The 25,495-nt window shown below is 40.1% G+C and overlaps 1 protein-coding gene across 3 annotated transcripts in view; it reads left to right on the top strand.

The window, feature by feature from the left end:
- CDH2 (cadherin 2) overlaps window positions 1–25,215 on the top strand; it is a 216,090-nt gene extending 190,875 nt beyond the window's left edge. For all 3 annotated transcript variants that reach the window (XM_025987992.2, XM_072732109.1, XM_072732110.1), the window contains exons 15-16: window positions 13,193–13,357; window positions 23,806–25,215. In XM_025987992.2, coding sequence (XP_025843777.2) covers window positions 13,193–13,357; window positions 23,806–24,012 — 372 coding nt within the window. In that variant the 3' untranslated portion in view covers window positions 24,013–25,215. The remainder of the gene's footprint in view (window positions 1–13,192; window positions 13,358–23,805) is intronic.
- Window positions 25,216–25,495: the final 280 nt, after the last annotated feature.

Raw genomic sequence — 25,495 nt, 5'->3', positions numbered from 1 at the left:
AAGTTGGTCCCATATTTGAAGCTAGCATTAGATGCTTTCTGAATAGGAGCATCTGTTGACTGTTGGACAGACACTTTTAGTATAATGTCTGTTCTCTTTTCAGAGGGCGAAGTTTCTTCTTTATCTGCTTCACTGCCACACTCAGCAGGGCTTTTGGTGGTTATCAAGTCATGTTTAATTACCCTCATTAGTAAATGTTCATCGGTGCACTTTTGGTCAATGGGGCTCGTTGCAGATACTGTGTAGCTTTTCATGTTTTTTGCAATGAGCTCCCTTCATATTAGCATCACGAATAAAATCAGGGTGAATGTACAATATAGCCGATGGCTCACATTTCATGGAACCATCCCTCTAGCCCCAGGATAGGAAACAGAAACTGTTAGCTTCCTGCTTTTTAAAGCTTAGGCTTAATTACGATTGCTTTTATATTAAATAAACATTTGTGGAATGTGTATTATGTTTACAACAGTCACTGGTGCCCACTTTAAACAACCTCTACCTAAATCACTCACCATTATATGGTTTCATTCTTCATAATAATAGCAGAAGCTATTGTTTGGGGTACCCTATGAATTAGGCACTGTACTTAAGTGCTTTCTATACATTATTTCACTTGACCCTCCCACAGTAGAGTAGAGTAGACACACGCTGCTAAAAAGTACTGAAGTGGAGATTAAGTCTCTGTCCAGAGAAAGTGATACGTTTACCAGATCTGTACCATCCTTGGCAAAACTCAGGTTCAACCAGGTGATTAAAACAACACCTTTCAGGGCACCTGGGTGGCTCAGTGGTTGAGCATCTGGCCTTTGGCTTAGGTCGTGATCCCAAGGTCCTGAGATCAAGTCCCACATCAGGGTCCCCATGGGAAGCTTGCTTCTCCCTCTGCCTATGTCTCTGCCTCTCTCTCTGTGTCTCTCATGAATAATTTTTTTTAATTAAAAAAAAAACAGTTTTCCAAATGTCATTTTGAATTTATCAGAAGAAGGCCATCCTTTCCTTGAAGTAGACTCTGGGACATCCAGCAGCTTCCTCTGCTCTTGAAATTTGACTTGGGAAATGTCCAATTCTGAGTTTGGGGCCTTTGAACTCCTTAAGGACTCTGGATCTGTAAGAGAGGATCTGTTGTCCATGTTAGGAGGTTTCACAGATTACAGATTACAGTGAGTCAACACTGAGATCTCCTGAACCATGCCTGCTGGTTCAAGGACAGCATTAAGGAAGCAGGGCTTGCCCTCTCCACAGACAAACTTAAATCAGGGCTGGTCGTGACAGAAAGTGTGAGTAATTAAAAGTTCCTCATTGGTGTTCTCTTGCTCACTCTTGGATTCTTGGCCCTTACTATTGCCTGGGTACTAGGTTTGACTTCCTACACAGCTGCTGCTGAGTGGAACATCACAGTCGGCTAGATTCTTATCTCTCATTTCTTCAGACAAGGCCCAGCACCTCTTGGGCTCAGGAGGTTTCACACTCCAGGATTGTGAGTACTCTAATCTGAATTCCCACATTTGGTTCTTAAGTTTTTAGAGTCTTGCTCTCGAGCTGGAGTTTTTCTTTCTCATCAGAGATGGTTCTGAGGTCTCAGAGAAAGTATCTGATGTCAACCCTTAATGATTTGGGGTACATGTCTGAAAGGTAGATTCTCTGTCACTTTAAAAGTCATATTTCATCAGGTGGGTGGGGAAGGGGTGCGTCTGGATTTTTTTTTTATTGAGCTTGCAAAGTGTAAAAACTGAAAAATTTCACATAAATTTTGGATCTCCCAAGCCTTTCCAAAAAGTTGAAAGATCTAGAAACATGGCCAGCATTCTGTCTTGAGAATAAGTATTGGAAACTAAAAGAGGCTTCTTGCTTTAAGCAAGGCAGATATGTTCTGGTGATTGTTTTTATTTTCTTCTTTTTGTCCCAGGCCAGCTTTCTTGACTTATATTATAAGCCAGTCCTTTATAAAAATCTATTTTTTGCTGACTCTGATTAAATTATATGATTATTAGTCTTGGGATTAACAAAAAACAGATTTCTATTAGGGGAAGGTCCCATAGTGCTAGAAACCATGGAACAATTTTCTGTAGTACTGTGTTTGTTTGTTTGGTTGGTTGGTTGGTTGGTTATTTTAAAGGGAAAGAAAGCAGATTGCCACAGATATACTTAGCCAGATGAATTGGTTAAAATAGGATAGCTGCTATAACAAATTAAAATTTCAATGACCTAAGTCTGGTAGCCTGGTTGAAATGCACTTCTCACTTACTTCGTGGTAATTGGGTTTCAGGTCATGGGTATTGGAGGTGGGGAGGAAAGATCCACGCTACTCTACTCCATGCAGTCATAAGGGACCCAGAAGACCAGCGGCTCCCCAGCTCTGCACATGTGGCTTCCAGGGTCACCCCAGCCATGCATACTTGCAATCCCTAAATAACCAGAGGGCAGGGAGGATGATTTGTGGGAGATTTTTATGGGCTAGGCATGGCACGCATCACTTCCATTCTCTGTCCCCTAGGAAATGCCTTTGGCTAAGGTACCCAGTAAGAAGGAGGAATGAGTTCGGTGACCCGCTGGAAGTCTCTGCCCCACCCTGTTAAGTGTTAAGTTTAGAGAATCTTTTCTGACTTTCTTTGAGAAGAGTTTTCTCATAGTGACCCACCCAGAATAGAGTGCTAGCTCATGTGCATTGTTTTGTGACCCATGCAGATATGCTGGAAGGAAGTGGGTCCCTGGTCACAGAAGACACAGAAAATGCAGTAGCTCATGAAAATGGAGACACTGTATGTAAGGCTCACAAAAACTAGGGAGGGCAGCTTTCCCTTACCTGCAGAATGTTCCCAGTGCTCCCTGGGACACTGACATCTTCTTGATCAGGGATAGGAACGTGCACATGTAAATGATCACATGCGATTTCAGGATAAAGGGAGTCATGATAGGAGCTCTTTGTAGTGGCCCAGGATTTCAAAATCCTAAAGATCCAGATGTAGTTGCTGTATGAGTGACCATTGCCTTTTTTTTTTTTTAAGAAATTTAATTCTTATGTAATTTGTGGGAGTTAGTGTCAGTATTTCTGTAGCTGAGGTCCCCAGACCTTCCATGACACAGAAGGCACGTTCAGTGGAATTTAGGTGCCTGAGATGGGGTAAGAACCTACCCACAGTCCTATGAGTTGGGACTTGGATTTGGGGAATGGGAACTCTGAGGGTTGATGACTTAGTTTCTCCTCACATTGCCCCACCACGCTACATGTTAAACTGCAATAGGTTTGAGCCACCTATACCTCTGTACCAATGCAGGGAACCTCATACTTCCCCGGCGTTAGTCCATGGTCTTAGCCTGCCTAATAACTCTGTTTAGCCACTAAGACTCATCTCAAGACATCCTCCCTTGGAATCCCATCTGGATCAAGTATCTCTGCTTTATGATCCACAGCATTCCATGTCTACTTTGTTTTGAGCTTTTGTGTCCAGTCCTGCTTCCAACCTTAAATTCTGGGAGGGCAGGGATCCTATTCGTTTTTTATTTCTGTACTTAGGACGTCACACGCCTGAGAAGTGCTCATAGAAAGTTCGTGCATTGGGCCCTCTTCCCAAACCTCTTAATTTTTATAAGTCTGTCTACAGGGTTGATTGACACCCATGACAACTTGAATTTCATTCTTTGAAATCCCTGATGTCTTCAGGAAATGACGATAACATTCATAAATGCTAGCACTCATTACATATTTGATCTGTGTCAGGCTCTGTGCTCTGCCCTCAGTTTACATTTCTCCTATAATCTTCCCAACAACCCTGTGCCATAGACACTTCCAGTGTTCGAACCCAGGTCTATGTGACTTGAGAGGCTAAACTCCTAATGCACTTGCTGGTGGTCATATGACCAATGTTGCATATGGTGTTGCTGACTTGTAGCACGCAGGTGTGACTGGTAGGACCAGTGAGGCTGGGCACTTAGCCACAATTTATTAGAAGACTTCAGGTAATCAGGCTTTAGAAAAGGCAAAGAGTAAGACTTAGTTAACAGGTTAAGCATGGCTTGCAAAACTGAGCACATTTTAGTATTAACAAAGTTAGAATCTGGAGAAGCAACCTGAATAGCCAGGTTATTACAGAAAAAAAATAATAAATTCAGGTATACAATCTGGGTGACAGAAGCTAAAATTTTAAATCCAGTCTAGATGCCTAGACAGAGGGGGAGAGTACAGATATAAGAAAGTCCCTTGAGACCAAAAGAGTCACTTCCCCCAGTCAAGGAATCTTTGCTTGAGCCAGAGGGTCTGTCTCCATGCACTTCTGACCCATCTCAGGAGCCAGCCCTGGTGTGGGCAACCAACCCAGGCACTCTCTCAAGCAGAGAGTGAAATTTTATAACCATGGTGTATTTGATTCTTTTAAATGATTGTTTTATAAAATCTTCCTGCTAACCAAACTGACAGATGGCTGAATCTGGACACAGCTGTGGAGACCACTTTCAACATTTTTATTGTTAGCTGAGGCACACTCTGCTATGTTCTCAAGTTATTCGGCCACTTACACCCACCTGCAAATACTAGTATATTTTGCTACTGATTTCACAAGAGGAGAGTTTCACTAGGGATTGGATTAGTACATTGTCATTGCCTTTGTGCAAGCTGTTCTCAAAATACCACCAGGTGACACATGTCGATAGGCTACCAGAACCATATTCTCAACTGGCCAGGGCCCATTCATTCCCCATTGGACACAAAATATTTTTATCATGTGCATGATTTGCACACAACCTTTTATTTGCTATTCCTGTCACTTTGTGTGAATGAACAAAATATTTTATGTAATTAATTTTAATATTCATTCTTGAGTAATCATAAGTTTACTGTATTTAGTTTTAGAGGAATAGAAAGTTATCAATATCCCAGTAATGACAGTGATAAAGATTTTGACCGCCAACTGTGTGTTAACACTTTGCCAGGGGAAAAACAAAAGCAAAGATGCTAAGTGGTATTTGCCAAAGTTCTGCCAGCTGGCCGAATCCACCAACTGCCTTTTTTTTTTTTATATATTAATAAAGTTGTATTAGAATACAACCATGTGGGATGCCCGGGTGGCTCAGTGGTTAAGCATCTGCCTTTGGCTCAGGGCGTGATCCCAGTCTGATCATCGAGTCCCATGTCGGGCTCCCTGCATGGAGCCTGCTTCTCCTTCTGCCTGTGTCTCTGCCTCTCTCTCTCTCTGTATCTCTCATGAATAAATAAATAAAATCTTTTAAGAAAAAAGGATATAACCGTGCACCTTGTCCGTTGTTTATGTGTTACCTGTGGCTATTTTTACACTGCAGTAGCAGCAGCGGAGTTGAGACCTTATAACAGAGATTATATGGCCCAAAGATACTAAAATGTTTACTATCTGGCCCTTACCAAAAAAAGATTCGCTAACCCCCTTAGAGTTTAGAGAATATGGAGCCTTCATTAGCATTTGGTCCAGAGCTTGAATGCTCTTTAGATTAGCCCAGGAACTTTATGGAACCTGCCCAAGGTCACACAGTTGGATATGGTGAAGTCAGGATTTGAATCAAGGCATTCTGATTTCAGACTCTGTCTTTTGCAGTCACCATAGTATGCTCCCTTTATATGTACATTTATCTTAAACAGTGATTAGTTCTCCTTAGGAAATTTCAAAACTATGTGTCTTATAGTGGAGAAGGATTTTTGATGCTCTGTCACCATATTCTGAACCAAATCTTGTCATTTCTTTATTCCCTATTTTTAGGTCTCCTCTAAGACAGAATACTAGGTCAGGCCAACAGAATGACTTTGATCTTGTCTGGATGGTGACATTCATATTTTTAGGTAGAAGAAGTTGGAGCTTGGGGTGGGAACATGGCCTGAAGGTGCATTTAGAAAGTATACTCTGTGTCTCCCAGCCAGACGTACTTAAACGGGCTAAGAAGTATGTTCATCTCTATCGTGCTAAAACTGAATTACATGGACAAGGTGGGAAATGACAAACATCAGTATAAAAATTAAATGTCAGATTTCAGGAGGAACATCATCTTTCTGAAGCCTTGTTGCTCTGCTCCATCCTGCAGGCCTGCACAGCCACATCCTTACTTCCCCCAGCAGCTTACATCTTCCTCTTCCATATTTTTGTTACATATTGTTTATATATGCATGACATCAAGTCTCATCATTTCTGAATACATTCTTTTAAAAGATGGTAGACTAGGGATCCCTGGGTGGCGCAGCGGTTTGGCGCCTGCCTTTGGCCCAGGGCGCGATCCTGGAGACCCGGGATCAAATCCCACGTCGGGCTCCCGGTGCATGGAGCCTGCTTCTCCCTCTGCCTGTGTCTCTGCCTCTCTCTCTCTCTCTCTCTCTCTCTCTCTCTGTGTGTGTGTGTGTGTGACTATCATAAATAAATTAAAAAAAATTTTTTTTAAAAAGATGGTAGACTAAGAGCTCTATGGGCAACTCCATCTGCGACCCAAGAGACTCTCCAGAAAGTATTTATTCAATCAAATCTAATGGAACCGTCTTCACAACATTTTTCCAAGAGGATATGCCAGGAAGGAGGTTGTGATAAAATTCCAACAACGCCAGTTTCTGTGGCGGGACCACCATTTTGCACCAACGAATGAAACTTCAGCTCATTCAAAATTCTGAAGACAGAATTCGGAGAGAATTTTGAAAGAAGCTGTGACAGGGCAGCAGTAACAGTAAACCGTGGAGGCAGGAACAATGGATGTGTTCCCTCCTCAGGGGGGCCTGGCTCCATCCCTCCTGGGACAAGGCAAACTGGCCTTCTAGTGGGATTACCGTGTAGATGACAGCAGAGAAGAGAGGTCCCTCAGCTGTCCCTGAGTTATTTTATCTTTGTTAGGTTCGTGATTCAAACCAGAAGAGCTTTTAGCAAATCTTTTGTTTAGGGGGGCTTTCAGAATCCTTGGAATCTACTTGGTCTCCACATCATTCCCCCCGGGTAGTTACCATCATAACTGTATTTCGCTGGGGGAGGAAAGTCAGCTCGTTTCGTCATTTACATAAAGCTCGCAAGGGTATTTGACTTACGTGTCAGCAGTTGTATGGTAATGTGTTGACACCTTATCACTATTTTATTCAATTATTTTAATGCCAGGAGCTATAGAGGGTGAGATAATAATGTTCTCCTCCTCCACCTTCCATTCCTTTTTGTGTCTGTCTGAAGAGTTTCTTGCCTGTGCCACCGTCAGCTTTTTTCCAGATAACTTTTTTTTTCCCTTCAGAATTTTGTCCATTGACTTTCATGTTAGTATTTTTACTTCTCACAGTTACTCAGTCCCGAAACATTAAAAATGTTTCCCTTATCTATATGGGAATTTTAAAGTTCCTTGCCTCTGCTGCTATAAAGGGAAAGTTTTCCACTTGTCCCAGCCCTTGCCCAGGAGATAGGGAAGCTGGCTGCTGTGTTCTTCACTCCTCCCCACAGTGGAGGCTGATAAAGGACCGTGACCTTTCGGTGCCTCCCTTCCTGCACGGGCCTGCTTGTTGTTGGTTGGACTGAAATGAAGAATCCTAATTCTGCCTAAAAATCTGTGAGGCACGTTTTAACCAACCATGCACAGACCAGAGTACTAGACCCCAGTGCCTCGTTAGCTTAGCATAACCACCCTGAACTCCTCTCCTGGACCAGGAACCCTTCCCGTTTCCCACCTCGGTGAACTGCCCTGTGCATTTCTTCATTGGCCCATCGCAACAAGATGCAGCTTTTATTTTTAATTCACTTGCCCTGGTGGTCTCTGTTTTATCCTTCCACGCTGCTTACCTGAGTCTGCAACCTTGGACGAATCATTAACCTCTCTGACCTGCAGCAACCAAGGGGATAGAATAACACCTACTTTGGAAGGATTTGTGGTGGGAGTATGTGAGGTACCACTTGAGAAAGCACCCAGTGTCATTCCTGCCAGGTGAGAGTTGGTTTCCTTCTTTCACTCAGAGCTGGAAATGGCATCTGGCACCCAGTAGGCTCTCCTTTAAATACTTGTGGGATAGTAAACGAGTATTTTCGTCACTCTCTAAAACAGATTCAATTACACGATTCTATAGATGCTATCAGCAAGGTAAGCTTTCTGAATTTTTTTTTCTTTTTTTAGCTTTCTGAAATTTTTACCTAGGTTCCAGAATTTCTATCTATACTGATGCAGCATTTTAATTTATTTAAACATAACCAAATGCCTTAGGATAGATTCGTGGTATCTTTACTGAACCAATTATAAATTACTGCAAGTCAGTGGAATTTAACAAGAAAAGCCAAAACCAGAGTGTTAGCTGCTAACTAACTTTTTACTGACTCTCCCATAATTGTATCACCCTTAAGACAATTTAACTCATAGATGAACCAGAAAGAGGTTTTAGTTGCCTGCAATGTGAATATTCTTAAAACCATAATTCCATGCCTCCTTCTAATGGTTGTTGCCAAATAACATATGTTCTAAATATTTTAAAACAAGATTTTCCTTGGCCTTCCTTTGAAAATTAGACATCTTTAGGAAGTTAGCATTGCAAATAAAGGTTGACAATCATAAGAGAATTTTCAGATCTACTTTTTCTCTAGAGAGTTTTAGGAACCAAATAAAAGATTTCTTCTTGGCTTGTTTCTTTGTAATCTTCCAGAGACCATGAACCCAATGACCTTGAAAGTGTTTTCAGTCTCTGTAATTGTCTTTATAATTCTCATCCTACATGTTGTAATTTGTGTGTTTAAGTAAAGTATTATGGGATTGTAAAGATGTATAATTTAGGAGGTTTGCATAGAGTGACCCCTTATCAAAAGGCTTAAAATTGGACCCTCAGATCAGGACCTCTGCCACACAACACAGATGGATATGGACAGAAAACCAGCCCCTGTGACCTGAAGACACTTCTGCCTACTTCCTAGCATTGTCAGGTTTTTTTTTATATCCTATGTTTGTAATAGAAGAAACCATCACAGAGAAATGTTAAGCCACATTTAACCCAGTTCCTAACTTTCCATAAATCAGTGGTTTTCTGCTTCTTTTTTTGCTATCTGCACAACTGAGGAATATGACATATTTCCATCATTATGGGGGACTCACCAGAGCAGTGAATCTCAGTGATGAGACGGGGGTCTTTCCGTCCCTCCCCATTGTGAATTACTGCTATGGAGTATAATGTGATCCAAGGCACATTTCTTAAATTGGTTGCTCTTTTGAACATCTGGCATGAATATCATTGCTCAGGCTTTTTTCGACACATTTTTTAATGAGCACTTTCTACGGGCTTGCCATTTTGCTGGTGGAAAGGATGGAACAGGACTACAGACCTTTGAAGGCTTCTCCCACTCTCTAGTTCTTAAGGAGTAGGAAAAGGCTATCAAAAGAAAGATAAAAAAAAACTATAAATTAATATGCTGCTTTATATATCCCTCTAAGTGAAGCAGGCGAGGTGGAGATGCTGTCCTTGCCTGGAAGAGACAGCTGCAATTGGCTACGACAAATTATATTAGAATTTAAGCTCTATTTTGCCACATCTTCCCATTTTCAGGTGAACTATCCCTATATCTAAGTGTTGGCAATTTATTAGAAAATTTTTATGACACTGCTGGCCAGTCAAAATGCATTCACCTTTGTAACTTTTGGGTATAGAGGGAGCGTATAAGAAATCAGGGAGCACAGGTTCTTTCCAGGTAAGGAATAGCACAAGCAAAGTCCGCATGCCCCTTTTGTCAACAGTTAAGCCAAGGAAATTTCTCTGTATTCTTATACAGAATTATCATGTAATACACTGAGCATCAAGGAGTTTGTCACCAGGGAAAAGACAGTCCTTAAACATTAGATTCCATTACTTAATTTCATGTAAGTCAGACTTCTAACAAAACATTCTACACTTTCAGCATAAAAATATTTATTGACTATTATCAGTATACTTACGATCTGTTTTTCCCTTTCTTCTATATAAAGCTTCAGTAAGTGTCAGAAGGCACAGTTATTCACGGTTTATCCCACTTTATTATACTTGGTAGTTATGCAGTTAAACATGACCTGGAAAAATATGCTTCTGGTGTGTAAGCATTTGGAATTCTCTAAATAAGTCCCTGTTTTTATTTTGTATGACATTTTAGCATCTCAAAGGCCTTCACATCTGTTATATCGTATGTCTTCAAGATAGTCTATAAATTGCTCATAAATTCTATAAAATTTAAAATGTAGCACAATTGTGCACGATTGAGATGTTTTCACTCAGGTTTTGTTTGGATAATCTTAAATATTCGATCCTAATAAGAGAAAGCAGCATTCTCATGTCTTTGCTCATGCTGTTGGTAATCCCAGAAAGGTCCTTTCTCCCTAGCACATGGATTGTTCAAGGTTCAAATCTAACACAGGTTTTCTCCTCTGAGCATTTTTTACTTTACAGCATACCATGTTTACATCCCAGGCTGGCTTGTCCTGCTCTGTGTACATGCCTCACCTCCACGTCCCCTTGTATACTCTTGAGAGAAGGGGCTTCTCCTCAGTCCCTTCAGCAGTTAAGTTAGCTGAATCTTTTGGTAAAGGAATTGTTTCCAGGACAGTGGTCAGGATGAGAGTGTCTTAACAAGCAGAAAGTTACATTGTAGATGGACGTTTTGAAGTCAGACACACCGGGTTTCGATTTCCATCCTAATCACAGTCTAGATGGGTGACCTTGGGCGAGTTACTCGAGCTCTCAGGAATCTGGTTCTTCACCTAAAAAGCTGATAATGAAACATTCTCCACAGGTTTGTTAGAAAGTATCAATGAGAGGCACCGGGGTGGCTCAGTCGGTTAAGCGCCTGTCATCTCAGGTCATGATCCACGGGTCCTGGGATTGAGACCCAAGTTCAGCTCGCTGTTCAATGGGGAGTCTGCTTCTCCCCCGCCCCTCCCCCTGCTCTCTCTCTCTCTCTCTCTCTCTCTCTCTCCCCCTCTGTCTCTCTCTCTCTCTCAAATAAATAAATAAAATCTTTAATTAAAAAAAAAGAAAGAAAGAAAGCAGATCCCTGGGTGGCTCAGTGGTTTAGCACCTACCTTCAGCCCAGGGTGTAATCCTGGAATACTGGGATCAAGTCCCATATCAGGCTCCCTGCATGGAGCCTGCTTCTCCCTCTGCCCATGTCTCTGCTTCTCTCTGTGTGTCTCTCATGAATAAATAAATAAACCCTTTAAAAAAATAAAAATAAGAAAAAAGAAAGTATTAGTGAAAAGACACTTCTCAAGAGGCTGGTATAGTACCTGGTACCTCGAGGTCTGAATGCCAGTGACTTTTTTCCCCTTGGTCTTGGTCTCGTGGGTAACTATTATCATCCCTCACGTCTGGGCCCTCCACATTCATCTGTCTAGTCCGTTACTCTTTAACTCCGGGCCTTGTGGCTTGGACTTGACTCACTTTCCTGGGTGGCTGCCAAAGAGCTAAGCTTTAAAGTTACTGTAACCTGCTTGGAATCCAAACCTGTCTCTGAGTCTTAGTAGATTTGGGATAAGGGACTTAGTTATTTGGTTTATTTGAGACTCAGTATCTCAACTTGTACAAAGGGATAATAAAACTTAATAAGTGCTGATCAGAGGATTAAATGCACAAATACATGTAAAGCACCTCCACCAATGCCAGTACGTGGTGAGTATTCAAATGTTGAGTAAATTGAAACTACTATAGAGATATTCCAAACGGCACTTAAGCTGGTTTTAGATAAAAAGGTGAAGCCTGGACTCTGAAGAGTCCCAGAAAATCTACACTCCCTGTAAATATCAACATTAAATTAGAGAATTTTATATCATCAGAATTTGGGGGTTTGAAAACTACAAAGTATCCAAACCTAAAATTTTGATGCATTTCCACATTATAGTCAGCTTCTTTATTTCTGTCTCACTTTAGCATCTAGCTGATGTTAAAGCTGAAAATAGTTCTGAGGGCCCAGCCTGTGCCAAGAGCATCCTTCACAAGTTTGACTCTACCTATCTGAAAGTGGACAAGCTATTTTTCTAGGATATTCCCATTGGGCTGTATTGGAGGGGAAACCACTCCTCCTTGCCGTGTGCCATGGGGCCAGAGACTGGCAAACTTCTTCTGTGAAAAGCCTAATTGTAAGGCTTTGTAGATTACATGTAGTTTGTGTGGCATATTCTTCCTATTGTTGTTTTAAATAATCCTTTACAAATGTAAAAGCCGTTCTTTGAGAAAAATAGGATATGGGTCCCAAGAGGCTCACAGATCATAGTTTGCCAACTCCAGACCCCTGAGGGAGGGAGGAATAGAGATTGGCTTTGAAACCTTGGTGAACTCAAGCCCTACTTTAAGGAAAAGGAAAACACATCTGTGTCATTTTTTTTTTTTTTTAATATTAAAGACATTGTAGGAAAAGAAAAGGTCTTCCTTGACCTGCCTGGGGTCCCTGGCTGGATCTGAAAATTAAACTAACAAAGACAGATGAACAGGGGAAAAACATACACATCTTATTAAACATTTACATGTCCATGGGAGCCTCACAAGAAAATGAAGACCCGAAGAAGTGTTCTCAGTGGGAAGCTTTTATGCCTTTTAGACAAAGAAATAAGAAATTTCTAAGAATTGTCAAGACCAAAGGTTTGGGCAAGAACTAGTAAATGGTGGAGAAGTAATTAGGGATGTAAAGGTTAGTTTAACAAGGTTTGTTGGTACAGATTTCGTGGCCCCTAAGTTCCTGTCTCAGATGTTAAGGATGTGTTTTCTTCTCCCACTACAAGGAGGGGACCTTTCACATGGGAGTTTTATGACCTGTTTCAAGGAAGAAAGGCAAGGGTGAGGGGAGTTAGAGTGGCTTTCCTCCTCTGCTGTTTGTTTTTAATTCCTTCAGCTTGAGATACCTAATACGCTAAGACACTCCAAGTTAGGGTAGTAGGTTCCCAACTCCAAATTAAGTTAGTACCTTTGTTTCTATGGTACAACTCCATCTTCTAGGCATTTTAGTCATTTTATAGTGGGGCCTCATCTCACTGCTGTTTTCCATTGGAAACTGATGAGAAACATAGGAAAGCAGATGGAGCACAGACTGTAGAAATGAAAAGCACAGAAGAAAGAGCTGTGTGAAAGAAATATTTAATCATAACATGAAAAACTCATGGTGGCAACTTTTCCATTATGTTAAATTTCACTCATTTCTATGCATTCTGGGTATGTGTTTAAAAACAAAGGTTGTAATTTCCATCTTTATGCCCATCTACCATGGGTTTTTGATTTTGTCTTTTGCAGGATTATGACTTGAGCCAGCTCCAGCAGCCTGATACCGTGGAACCTGATGCCATCAAGCCTGTAGGAATCCGACGTTTGGATGAGAGACCCATCCACGCTGAACCCCAGTACCCGGTCCGATCTGCAGCCCCGCACCCTGGGGACATCGGGGACTTCATTAATGAGGTGAAAAGTCTAGCTCCCTCTCTTTATAAGGATGTTTACTTTATGCTAATGGTTTGCTGTACATAGACCACAAATTGCTTGGAATACAGTGATATCATTGGTGAAAACACCCTTGATTTTCTTGAGCTTATTTTCATGTTAAAGCTAATGTGGCTCCAATAGCAGAGAACAGATATAATTGGTTTGATGGGCCAAAAAACAGATCTATCAATTAATTAAGATTCTGTATTTGTAAATGACATTCATATACATTATCAGTATTAGTCACACTATCTCCAAAAGGCTTTTTTCCCCAGATTACAAGTAATAAATAGACTAACAATATTATAGTGCATTCTGATTTCATTTATTAGCACTGATGAATGTAATAATAGTTCATTTTCATTTCCTCACACTGTATACTTTGAATCCCACAAATGTTGAGAATTCAGTGCCTGCCCACCAACTAGAGAGTTCCATCAAATGAGATTAGTAGGAAGAGGAGCTAAATTAAATATTATGTAAGTGATTTAAATACTTGTCTAGTTGAGGAGTTTTAAGAGCTTCTGTAAGAGGCAGCTAATTCTCTGTTGAATATAACAGATATGATTTTCACTGTCAAAATTATTATGGCATTCTTTTATTTCATTACTGACCACGAGTTCTGCTACATTTAATACTTACATTTTGAAGTAAAATGATTTGTGCTGCTTCTTTTGATCATGCCTATAGTTTTACTGCAATCCTCCTTTTGAATTTTTAGTGTTAAGCATAAGAGAGCAATACATACTGATGTCGACTGTGACTATATGGCAGGACTCGCATTCTCTGGCCATGTCCTACCACTCAGTGTCTCTAAGATCAGAATAGGTTTCAATGCATTACAAGGTGGGGTACTTCTTTCTATATCACCTTCCATCATATGCTGATAAGACTCTAATTTCCTGGGGTTCCTTGGAGTCATATATTCTGTATACATAATCAATCTACTTTAGGTGTAGATTTTTTTAATAATAAATTTATTTTTTATTGGTGTTCAATTTACCAACATACAGAATAACACCCAGTGCTCATCCTGTCAAGTGCCCCCCCTCAGTGCCCGTCACCCATTCACCCCCACCCCTTGCCCTCCTCCCCTTCCACCACCCCTAGTTCTTTCCCAGAGTTAGGAGTCTTTTTGTTCTGTCTCCCTTTCTGATATTTCCCACACATTTCTTCTCCCTTCCCTTCTATTCCCTTTCACTATTATTTATATTCCCCAAATGAATGAGAACATATGTTTGTCCTTCTCCGATTGACTTACTTCACTCAGCATAATACCCTCCAGTTCCATCCACATTGAAGCAAAGGGTGGGTATTTGTCGTTTCTGTTGGCTGAGTAATATTCCATTGTATACATAGACCACATCTTCTTTATCCATTCATCTCCCGATGGACACCAAGGCTCCTTCCACAGTTTGGCTATTGTGGACACTGCTGCTAGAAACATCGGGGTGCAGGTGTTCCGGTGTTTCATTGCATCCGTATCTTTGGGGTAAATCCCCAACAGTGCAATTGCTGGGTTGTAGGGCAGGTCTATTTTTAACTCTTTGAGGAACCTACACACAGTTTTCCAGAGTGGCTGCACCAGTTCACATTCCCACCAACAGTGTAAGAGGGTTCCCTTTTCTCCACATCCTTTCCAACATTTGTGGTTTCCTGCCTTGTTAATTTTCCCCATTCTCACTGGTGTGAGGTGGTATCTCATTGTGGTTTTGATTTGTATTTCCCTGATGGCAAGTGATGCAGAGCATTTTCTCAAGTGCATGTTCGCCATGTCTATGTCTTCCTCTGTGAGATTTCTCTTCATGTCTTTTGCCCTTTTCATGACTGGATTGTTTGTTTCTTTGCTATTGAGTTTAATAAGTTCTTTATAGATCTTGGAAACTAGCCCTTTATCTGATACGTCATTTGCAAATATCTTCTCCCATTCCGTAGGTTGTCTTTGAGTTTTGTTGACTGTATCCTTTGCTGTGCAAAAGCTTCTTATCTTGATGAAGTCCCAATAGTTCATTTTTGCTTTTGTTTCTTTTGCCTTCGTGGATGTATCTTGCAAGAAGTTACTGTGGCTGAGTTCAAAAAGGGTGTTGCCTGTGTTCTCCTCTAGGATTTTGATGGAATCTTGTCTCACATTTAGATCTTTCATCCATTTTGAGTTTATCTTTGTGTATGGTGAAAGAGAGTAGTCTAGGTTTTTAGATGCAGTTATAGTTTGTAAAAAAAAAAAAATCTTTTGAAACAAGCTTCAAGTATTTATCTCCCTTTACGATGCTTCATTACTGTCTATTCCTGACATGCATGCTGGTTTCTGAACATACACATTCACTTCTGTTAAACAGGTAATAGGTTAATTTGTTTTAGTCATGATTTGAAAGCAGATGGAAGGCCAAACAACAGAGTGCCAATAACTCCTTTATCTACAAAAATATGCCTTGACTTTACCAGTTATATGTATAGTGACCTGGTTAGGGGATTTGCAGGAATTTATATCTATGACTAGATTTTTCTCAATATTTAAGAGTGCCTGATAATTTAACTTCTCATTTCACATTTGTTGTCATGAGAAATTGTTCAGTTATTCTTGTGGTTGTTGGATTTCGAGATATAATGAATCATTTGAATGGAGGTGCAGGAGCTGGACTTTCTTAAAGCAAGAATTTTAGCTTCAGTGTAATTCAACAGATACTTAACTGAATGTTCCTGCTTGTTTCCTGAAGTGTCTCTATTCCATGGGATTCCATTCCATCTACAGCATTATTCTTTTCTCAGTGACAAGGTTCAAGCATTGAATGTCATGTATAAGATTGTAGTCCTAATCTGACTCCTGCCCTCTTCCCCTATGACATTTCCTTCCATTGATGCAGCCCCACTGAACTATTTGCAGTTCCTCAAAAGTATCCAGTTTTGACTGTAATGTAACTGCTGCAAAGCTTCTTAACCATCAGTGAAACACCCACTTAGCCTTCAGATTCGCCTCAAACAGCGCCTTCTCTGTGAGGCCTTCTTTGATCCCCCTGGGAAAGGTTAACAAGACACTTCTTGCATGATAGCCCTGGCCATGGAAGTGTGACTGTCAATGTTTCTCTCTCCTATGTGAGCATGGACCTTCTCTCCAGCATGGGGACAATTTCTTGTTCATCTTTGAGTAACCTCAGCATCTAGTATGTGATCTAGCTCTCAGATGTTGTTGCCTTAAGGAATCCAAGTACTGTGGCAGGTGTATAGGGCATCATCAAACAATGAGCATCACCCACCTTGCAGTTGATTAGGATTCATCAGGGCCCAAGTCTGGGGCCTTTATTCTACTGGAGCTGATAAATAAAGAAAATGAGGATATTGGTTGGTTCTAAGTTGTGGTTTTAGTGTATGCTGTGTGTTTGTGTGTGCACACTCATCTTTTCTACAGAGACTGGATTTTCTTCAGTAGGTAGAGAAGCGTGTCTAATTAATAAGATTCAGTTACCCAGCACCTCCAATGCCACAGGAGAAAGAGTTACAGTCACAATTTCCATTTGCAATTTCCTTTTCCTAGAACAGTACTCAGCCTAAAAAGTACACAGCCTAAAAAGTAGCTTGAGACCATAACGAACATGTTTCAATACTTAAACGAAAAACTTGCTGCCAAACGACTGACTTGCAAATTAACTTCTAGAATGCAGTCAGTTCATAATTTGGGAATTGTCTGCATTTGCTAAAAATGGCTCATTTTGAAATGATCTGGAGCTTGGTTTAGGATCGTTCATTCAGCAAATAACTATTGAATATCTCCTTTGTGTACATATTTGAACTAGTAATATGTAGAAAGAAAATAAATTATATCTGGATTCTCTTTGTGTGTACTCCCTGCCTTGCTGCAAGCACAGTCTTTGTACCAGGTAAACATTCTGGTATCCAAAGCCTACCTTTGGCAGACATGGGAGGCCCATTACATGTAATCCTTCCTTGGCTTTACAGTTTCATTTCAGTGCCCTTCCCCTGCCCCCTACCCCACCCCAAATTTGCATCTTACAGACCAAGGAGAGGGAATCTACTTGTACCTCCTGAGCTCAGCTTGTGATTCCATGTCAGCACCGGTTCCCATGCTATCCTTTCTGCATAGTATCCCCTTCCCTCTTTTTCTAGATGTTAGTTCCTTCATTTTTACCAACCCGAAAAAGGTCAAGCACACAGAGTTTAGAAGTAAGCACCATCCAGTGGCATCCCATCATACCCAGGACTCACCTTCCTTCATAACCCCTATCCGAGGGTTCCCTTCTGCCTTCAGAGGAGGAGGTGCACGTCCTGGGGGGCAGTGTGGGGAACATTGCTTTGGCAAGTACATGAATGGACCAAAGCATCACATTTGGAAATGTTTCTCCAGATGAAGAATGTAATTGTAAGATAGCGAAATGTGGATGAGATGGAAGACCAAACATTCACACTAGAAATTCCCTACCTTTGGACATAGGAAGAAAGTCTACAGAGATTAATAGTGTCACAGAAGAAACTAAAATGAGGGTCTACGGATGAGATGGTCAGGTCTATGGAACAATTCAGGGGATTGAAACTGTCAAAAGGCCTAAATCAGGTAACATTCAAATACACCATATAGATTCTTCCATCTAAGGTGCCCATGAAGACTTCCTTAATATCTTTCTATAACTGGACCGATAAAAATAAATACATATAAAGTTTTAAAACAGTTGAGGGCACCTAGAAAGAATTCAAGCATATTTTACAAGTATATGTAAAATGCAAACAGATTTCTTTATCCCCAGGTCTTATTTGATTTAGCACAGTACCGAATGTTCCAAAGGAAGAATAGTATGGTGTAATTATAATTGGAGTGTTTTTGTAATGTAAGGAATAAGTAACCTCATGAGAACATTTTTCTAGTTTGTTTATTTAAATAATCAATGCATGTTGCCTTGAATATCAAAAATATGACATATTTCTACCCTGGTAGATAGAGTAAAACAAATCACACATTTTAAATTTCAACTACAGAATTTCATTCTATTTTGAGGTTTTTAAGTATGACCTTCAGAGGGTGAAACGTTGAAACAAATTCATTTAATCTCAGCCTGACTGTAGATATTAGCATACCTCCAATAATTTCACTAATCTTACATATTTTTTTTTATCTCAGAAATATAAAAACCAAGGACATATTTCTGTTAAAAGATCAACTTTTGACTGGTATTTAAAAACTTAGGGAAAGTGCTTCTAAAATAACTTGCACAAAACTGCTAACGCTTAGAACTTTTGCCTTTTTTCTCATATTAAATAAATTTATTTATCCTCTTTAAAATAAAATATCCCTGTCTGCTTCTTACAGTAGTTGGGCATTTGTTTGAGTTCAAATCCAGCTGCCTCACCTAATAGTTCTGTTACCTTGTACAAAGTCAAGGTCTTTGGATTTAACCTCTTGGATTTCCAAGTTTTCGTATGTATGTATAAAAAGAGGATAAAAATAAAATCCTCTCTTAAGATTTCTGTAAGAACTAAATGAGATAATCCACATAAGTATAGTGCCCATCACATAATAAAATCTCTTAATTATTATCAGTATCATATAGTTATTAGTACAAGTTACTTTTCAGAAAGAACACCTAATTGTAAATAAAACAAAATCCTCTCCCTCCAAAAAATTTGCTTTAAGTAAAATGGAGTTCTCAGAAAGGTACCTAGCAATGTTGGCGTTAAGTCGCAGAATTCTGCTGTAATATGAATCTGGACTTTTATGTCCACATATATTTTAAACTTACATCCTAGCTTCTTCTAAAAGGAGCATATATAAATATGAATAAGGTGATGAGATGAAAACCTCGTAAGCCCAAGACAGCAGTACCAAGGCATACCTTCTAAGATGCCTGCTGGATGTCAGGCACTGTGGTAAACAGCAAGATATGAAACGAATATAAACATCCTTGGCAGAAAAGCATGTCACAATCTAGTGTAACCAAAACATGGCAATAAAAGTAAAAGGGACCATGGGAATAACCCACAGTCATGATTGGGGGGAAAATTCTTGCAGTGGAAGTGACATGTTTAATGGACTTTAAATGATGGATGGATGGATGGATGGATGAATGGATGGATATCAGTCAAATGAAAAATTATGAATGGGGAAGTTTCAAACAAAGGAAATCACATTTTAGCAGGAAAGGGATGTGCAAATAACATAGAGTACACAAAAACATGACATTTTTAGATTTGGGGGGATTTTGGTGAATAATTTAGCTATGGTTACTGGAGTTGAGAACAGCTAAGATGGAAAAGGTGCATGAACAGTCCACATTCACTGAATGCTCTGCTAAAGAGTTTTAACTTAATCCTGCAGTTACCCAAACGTCAGGCATTTGAGTAACTCCTAGTTTTTTTCCATGTCCACACACCTCTTCTATTCACTTAAACTTTTACTTTTTTTAAGATTTTATTGATTTAAAATTTATTTGGGAGAAAGAGCACATGTGCACAAGTGGTAGGGAGAGGCAGAGAGAGAAGCAGACTTTTCACTGAGCAGAGAGCCCAATGTGGGGCTCAATCCCAGGCCCCCGGGATCATGACCTGAGCTGAAGGCAGCACTGAACCAGCTGAGCCACTCAGGCACCCTCACTTAAACCTTTAATCAATTTTTAATTTAATTTTTTAATAAAGGTAATTTTCTTAAAGTGCTCATGCACCAATAAAAATCATCTTGCACACCCCCAGTGGAACCCCTCCCTTATTTGGGGAACATTGCAAAAGGTGACGGAGAGCAATCAGAGTTTTACTTGGGTGAGCAACTTCAAATAATGTCTGAGAGAAGAACCACTCGTAGTTTGTAGGAAAGAAGCAGGAATAGTACCGGTGACCAGGAGACCAGTTAGAGAGGCTTTTGCTGTGGTCCAGGCAGGATATAAAGAGGGCCTGAACTGACGCAAGTGGCATTGAGCTAAGAGAAGACAGACTGTAAAGGAATCAATAGGCCCTCTTTCCTCTTATATCCCTCATGTGTTCCCTCACTGAAGAATGTGGGTTTTTATAGCTCCTATAAAAGCATATCTTTATCCATAAAGCATAGGATCAGAAGTCTATAAATACAAGCTCAGCAAGAATTCAGCCAGGGCCACAGGCTTTTTCATTTTACAGACACCTCAAACTATAGAAAATAGTTCAGATTCATCCAGAGTTCAAGATCTGCCCCTCCAGGAACGGCGAAACGGGCACATACTCTTCTAGATGTAGTCAAACTCAGGTGGAAAAAGAGAAACACATGCAGTCAGTTTGTGGATTTGACAACAGTACATTACACTTCATGTGAAATGGTGTCCACACCTAAGAATAAAGGAATCCCATAAGGGAGGAGCAGATGGGTACGTGGCCCACCGGATTTCTTCCACATATTCACTCTGGTTGTGTGCCTGTCATTTTCAGTCTCCTAGAACTTGACTATGATCTTTTTAGAATTACCAAAATAGTACCCAGAATTTATATAATACCTCTTCCATAAGAGTCGTCTTTTATTCTCAGATAAAAATCGGTGCTATTCTGAGTGGAGGGGACTTAGGATACTTAACATTCAGCCTAGAAAGGTAACTTGTGTAAGAATTCTTGAAAAGTTCAGGGACTTTTTTTTGCTCTTTTATAATCATTAAAACCTGAGACAGTGTGCAGTGTTCTGGTATAGCAGAGTGATCTCTAATGGACTGCATGTCCTTAACCTCCAGAGGCAGGGAGAAGGAAGGGAGGGAAGCAACAAATTAAAAAATGACCAGGAAAGGGACTCAGCAGTCCTGGGTGGCTCAGCAGTTGAGCAGCTGCCTTCAGCTCAGGTCATGATCCTTGGGTCCTGGAATCAAGTGCCATGTCAGATTTCCCACAGGGAGCCTGCTTCTCCCTCTGCCTATGTCTCTGCCTCTCTCTGTGTGTCTCTCATGAATAAATAAATAAAATCTTTTTTTTTAAATGACAAGGATGATCCAAAAACCAGGGCAGGAACTAAAAGCAATATAGAAGAAATGGATATATTTTAGAATCTCCATCATGAGTACTGAACTAGATTACCATAGTGTTATGCTTATTCTAAGGCCTTGAATTAGGTGGCTTGAGCATGCAGTGAAGGGCCTGAAGCCCTTTTACACATCAGTAAAGACCAGAGAGCTTCCCTCGTTCATCCCTATGTCATAGTAAACACAGGCCATTGCTTCTTCTCCCCTGAATCCAGACACACTCGACGCCCTGCCATGAATCTTTAGAACTAATTTGTCTTAACTTTTTCATATTTCCAGTTCGGTGCTGACCCCATAAAGACTGGGCAGGGCTCTGCATGTATGTCTATTTAAATTTTGAATTATGATACAAGCAGATGACCTGAACATCGTGACCTTGGCCGTTGTCTCTGTTCTTTGCATAGAAAACAGTCTTACTTAAGGTCATACTGAAAACTTAATACAAGTGTGCCCTGCTTTTCAAACATTTGCTTTCTGCCCCTTCCTTTCTGTGGAAGGCCGACATCAGTACCTGTTTTCACTAACCTAAAGAAATCCAAAGAAGAGTTTCGCTTTTATGAAAAACGGTGAAAAGTGAAACATAGAGTACAGTGTTGTTTTGTGGGGAGCTGTTAGAGAGGCAGCATGCACCCCAGTTAGCGAGAGCACCCCTCCCCACCCAGCTCCTTCCCCGGAACTACCCTCAGCTCCATGGCTTTGAACTGTCTGCAAGCATCTCTGCTGCATCTCCATTTATCGTGTGCATCTGTCAGCAACATGTGTCCTAAGGCACCGGGAGAGGCTAAGAGGCATTATTTTTTAGGTCTGGGAATGCTCAGAAAATGTCCTATATAATTGAATGGTGATTGGTTCTTTGCATTCTGCTGTTTCAGCTTTCGGAAGGTTTCATCTTCGTCATCGCTGTACTTTCGGATAGCCAGGGAAACCTGCATTTATCTTCAGATACCTATTTCTCCTTATTGAGATTTTCTTTGTTTTCTTGATTTCCCCTCCGATCTTTCTTGGGTCCAGTTCTTGTGTGGACCCAAGTTAGACTGTGCTAAATTAAAGAATCACCAGTTGCTTACATTTGCAGTTGCTAGATTTTGTAGGGAAAAGGCAAAAGGGAGCATGCTAACATTTGAATATAACCTCCATGAGGACAGGTCCTGGATCTAGCTTCTTCACAGCTGTGTTCCCACCACCACCAAGCAGAATACATAATAATATACATATTCAATCAATATGTCTTGAATTGAGTAAACAAACACAAACAAAAAGAATGAAGGTGCATTGTTTGACTTTTACCAGCTAAGGCTACAGTAACAGACAACTCCCAGGTATTGTTGGCTTATAATAACAAAGGTTTACGTCTTGTCCAAATTCTGTGTTCACTGTGGGCCAGCAGTAGCTGGGTCCTCATGTCTTCTGTCTTTCAGGATCCAAGCAGGAGAAAAACTCTCAGGTGGGGCAGGCCATTCTTCTGGGAGAGGGGGCCAGAAGGGCCTGGTGGAAACCCATCAGACAGAGGTCTTACAGAGTCTGCTCTACATTGCCGCTTACGTTGTGTTGGCCAAAGCCAGCCCGTAGCCAAGTCTGACAGTGGGTTTAGGGAGTAAACTTTGGCTGCAGAGAGGTACTTGTGGTAGTGTGGGCATGTGATCCACCTACAAGGAAAGGATAAGGAATCATTGAGGACAGTAACATGGTCTACCACAGAAAGGAATTATGACTTCTGAGAAATTGTAATTTGTGATTTTTCAGTCTTAGCAAAATTGCCTGGTAGCTTATTCTATAAATATGATAAATAAAATCCTTTCTAAAATTATTTATGTTTTATACATTGAAATCATTTTCTGAAGACATGCCTGATTTTATTTTACACTGGCTTTTCTGGGTTATACACGTAGTGCAACCACACATGAGGAAATGTGGTGTTTAATTAAATGGTTAGGATGGTTGGTAAGAGACTTTTTGGGATGGTTTGAAAACTGGTAATGTGTGCTTTTCTCTCTTGTTTTCGATGGAAGTCAAGCTGCTGCCATTTTGTTTCATAAAATATTATGTCTTCACATTTACTTTTCTTTTTTCAAGCTCCAAAGCAAAAAAAAAAAAAAGTTCATCTTTATGCAGATGCGTTGCCAGACTTCAAGATCTTTCCTCCTCAGCTTCAAGTAGCTGGCCATTCATGTCTACCACCTGTCAAGCACATTTCTCCAATTAACTCCCCTCCCATTGTATCTCTTGGCCTCACTGAGCTAGACTCCTTAGGGTTCTTTCCTGCAGAAGAAAGACATGGTAGTTTTTGTCTAACTTACAAACATGGTGATAACCCCAGTTTCTGTAGGTTGAAAATGTTGTGGTCTGCAGGTGGAAATGAATAAACAAGTGTTTGATCCCATGGAACCCCTAGGATCTGCCTGTGGTTTGCAAATTATAACCCTCTCTACATTCTTTCTTTGTCTTTCCAAATTGTAGGGCCTTAAAGCTGCTGACAATGATCCCACAGCTCCACCATATGACTCCCTCTTAGTCTTTGACTACGAAGGCAGTGGCTCTACCGCTGGGTCCTTGAGCTCCCTTAATTCTTCAAGTAGTGGTGGCGAGCAGGACTATGACTACCTGAACGACTGGGGGCCACGGTTCAAGAAACTTGCTGACATGTATGGTGGAGGTGATGACTGAACTTCAGGGTGAACTTGGTTTTTTGGACAAGTACAAACAATTTCAACTGATATTCCCAAAAAGCATTCAGAAGCTAGGCTTTAACTTTGTAGTCTACTAGCACAGTGCTTGCTGGAGGCTTTGGCATAGGCTGCAAACCAATTTGGGCTCAGAGGGAATATCAGTGATCCAATACTGTTTGGAAAAACACTGAGCTCAGTTACACTTGAATTTTACAGTACAGAAGCACTGGGATTTTATGTGCCTTTTTGTACCTTTTTCAGATTGGAATTAGTTTTATGTTTAAGGCTTTAATGGTACTGATTTCTGAAACGATAAGTAAAAGACAAAATATTTTGTGGTGGGAGCAGTAAGTTAAACCATGATATGCTTCAATACGCTTTTGTTACATTGCATTTGCTTTTATTAAAACACAGAATTAAACAAACAAAAAAACAAAAACTCATGGAGCGATTTTATTACCTTGGGGGATGAGACCATGAGATTGGAAAATGTACATTACTTCTAGTTTTAGACTTTAGTTTTTTTTTTTTTTTTTTCACTAAAATCTTAAAACTTACGCAGCTGGTTGCAAATAAAGGGAGTTTTCATATCACCAATTTGTAGCAAAATTGAATTTTTTCATAAACTAGAATGTTAGATACATTTTGGTCTTAATCCATGTACACTTTTTTTATTTACTGTATTTTTTCCACTTCACTGTAAAAATGGTATGTGTACATAATGTTTTATTGGCATAGTCTATGGAGAAGTGCAGAAACTTCAGAACATGTGTATGTATTATTTGGACTATGGATTCAGGTTTTTTGCATGTTTATATCTTTCGTTATGGATAAAGTATTTACAAAACAAAGTGACATTTGATTCAATTGTTGAGCTGTAGTTAGAATACTCAATTTTTAATTTTTTAATTTTTTTTATTTTTTATTTTCTTTTTTGTTTGGGGAGGGAGAAAAGTTCTTAGCACAAATGTTTTACATAATTTGTACCAAAAAAAAAAAAAAAAGGAAAGAAAAGAAAGGGGTGGCCTGATACTGGAGGCACTACTAAGTGTGTGTTTTTAAAAAAAAACTGAAAAAAAAAAACAAGCTTTTAAACGGGAGAGACTTCTGACAGCAGCTTTGCCTCTGTATTGTGTACCAGAATATAAATGATACACCTCTGACCCCAGCGTTCTGAATAAAATGCTAATTTTGGATCTGGTGACTGGTTTGAACTTTTTCTTTTCTACTTGAGCTACTTTACATGTTGCGAAAATCCCAAGTATTGATGTTTTGTTGAGAACAACAGTTTTACAAAAGTATGTATTTGTTCTTGCACTCCTCACCGTCAAAACCCTTAGCATGGCAGCCGTGTCCAGTGAGCAACAGAGAATCACCGCAGATCTAACCATCGCAGAAGAAAAACATCAGGAGGAGATGATGCTGATGGTGGTATACAAATGACGTTTGTAATGTCAGTGGATTTTGTATACTTCTTAATA

This window comes from Vulpes vulpes, chromosome 13 (assembly GCF_048418805.1).
Source record: "Vulpes vulpes isolate BD-2025 chromosome 13, VulVul3, whole genome shotgun sequence".
Lineage (NCBI taxonomy): Eukaryota > Metazoa > Chordata > Mammalia > Carnivora > Canidae > Vulpes > Vulpes vulpes.
The sequence above is the reverse complement of the archived record's forward strand: the minus strand, read 5'-3'. Positions and strand labels throughout refer to the sequence as shown.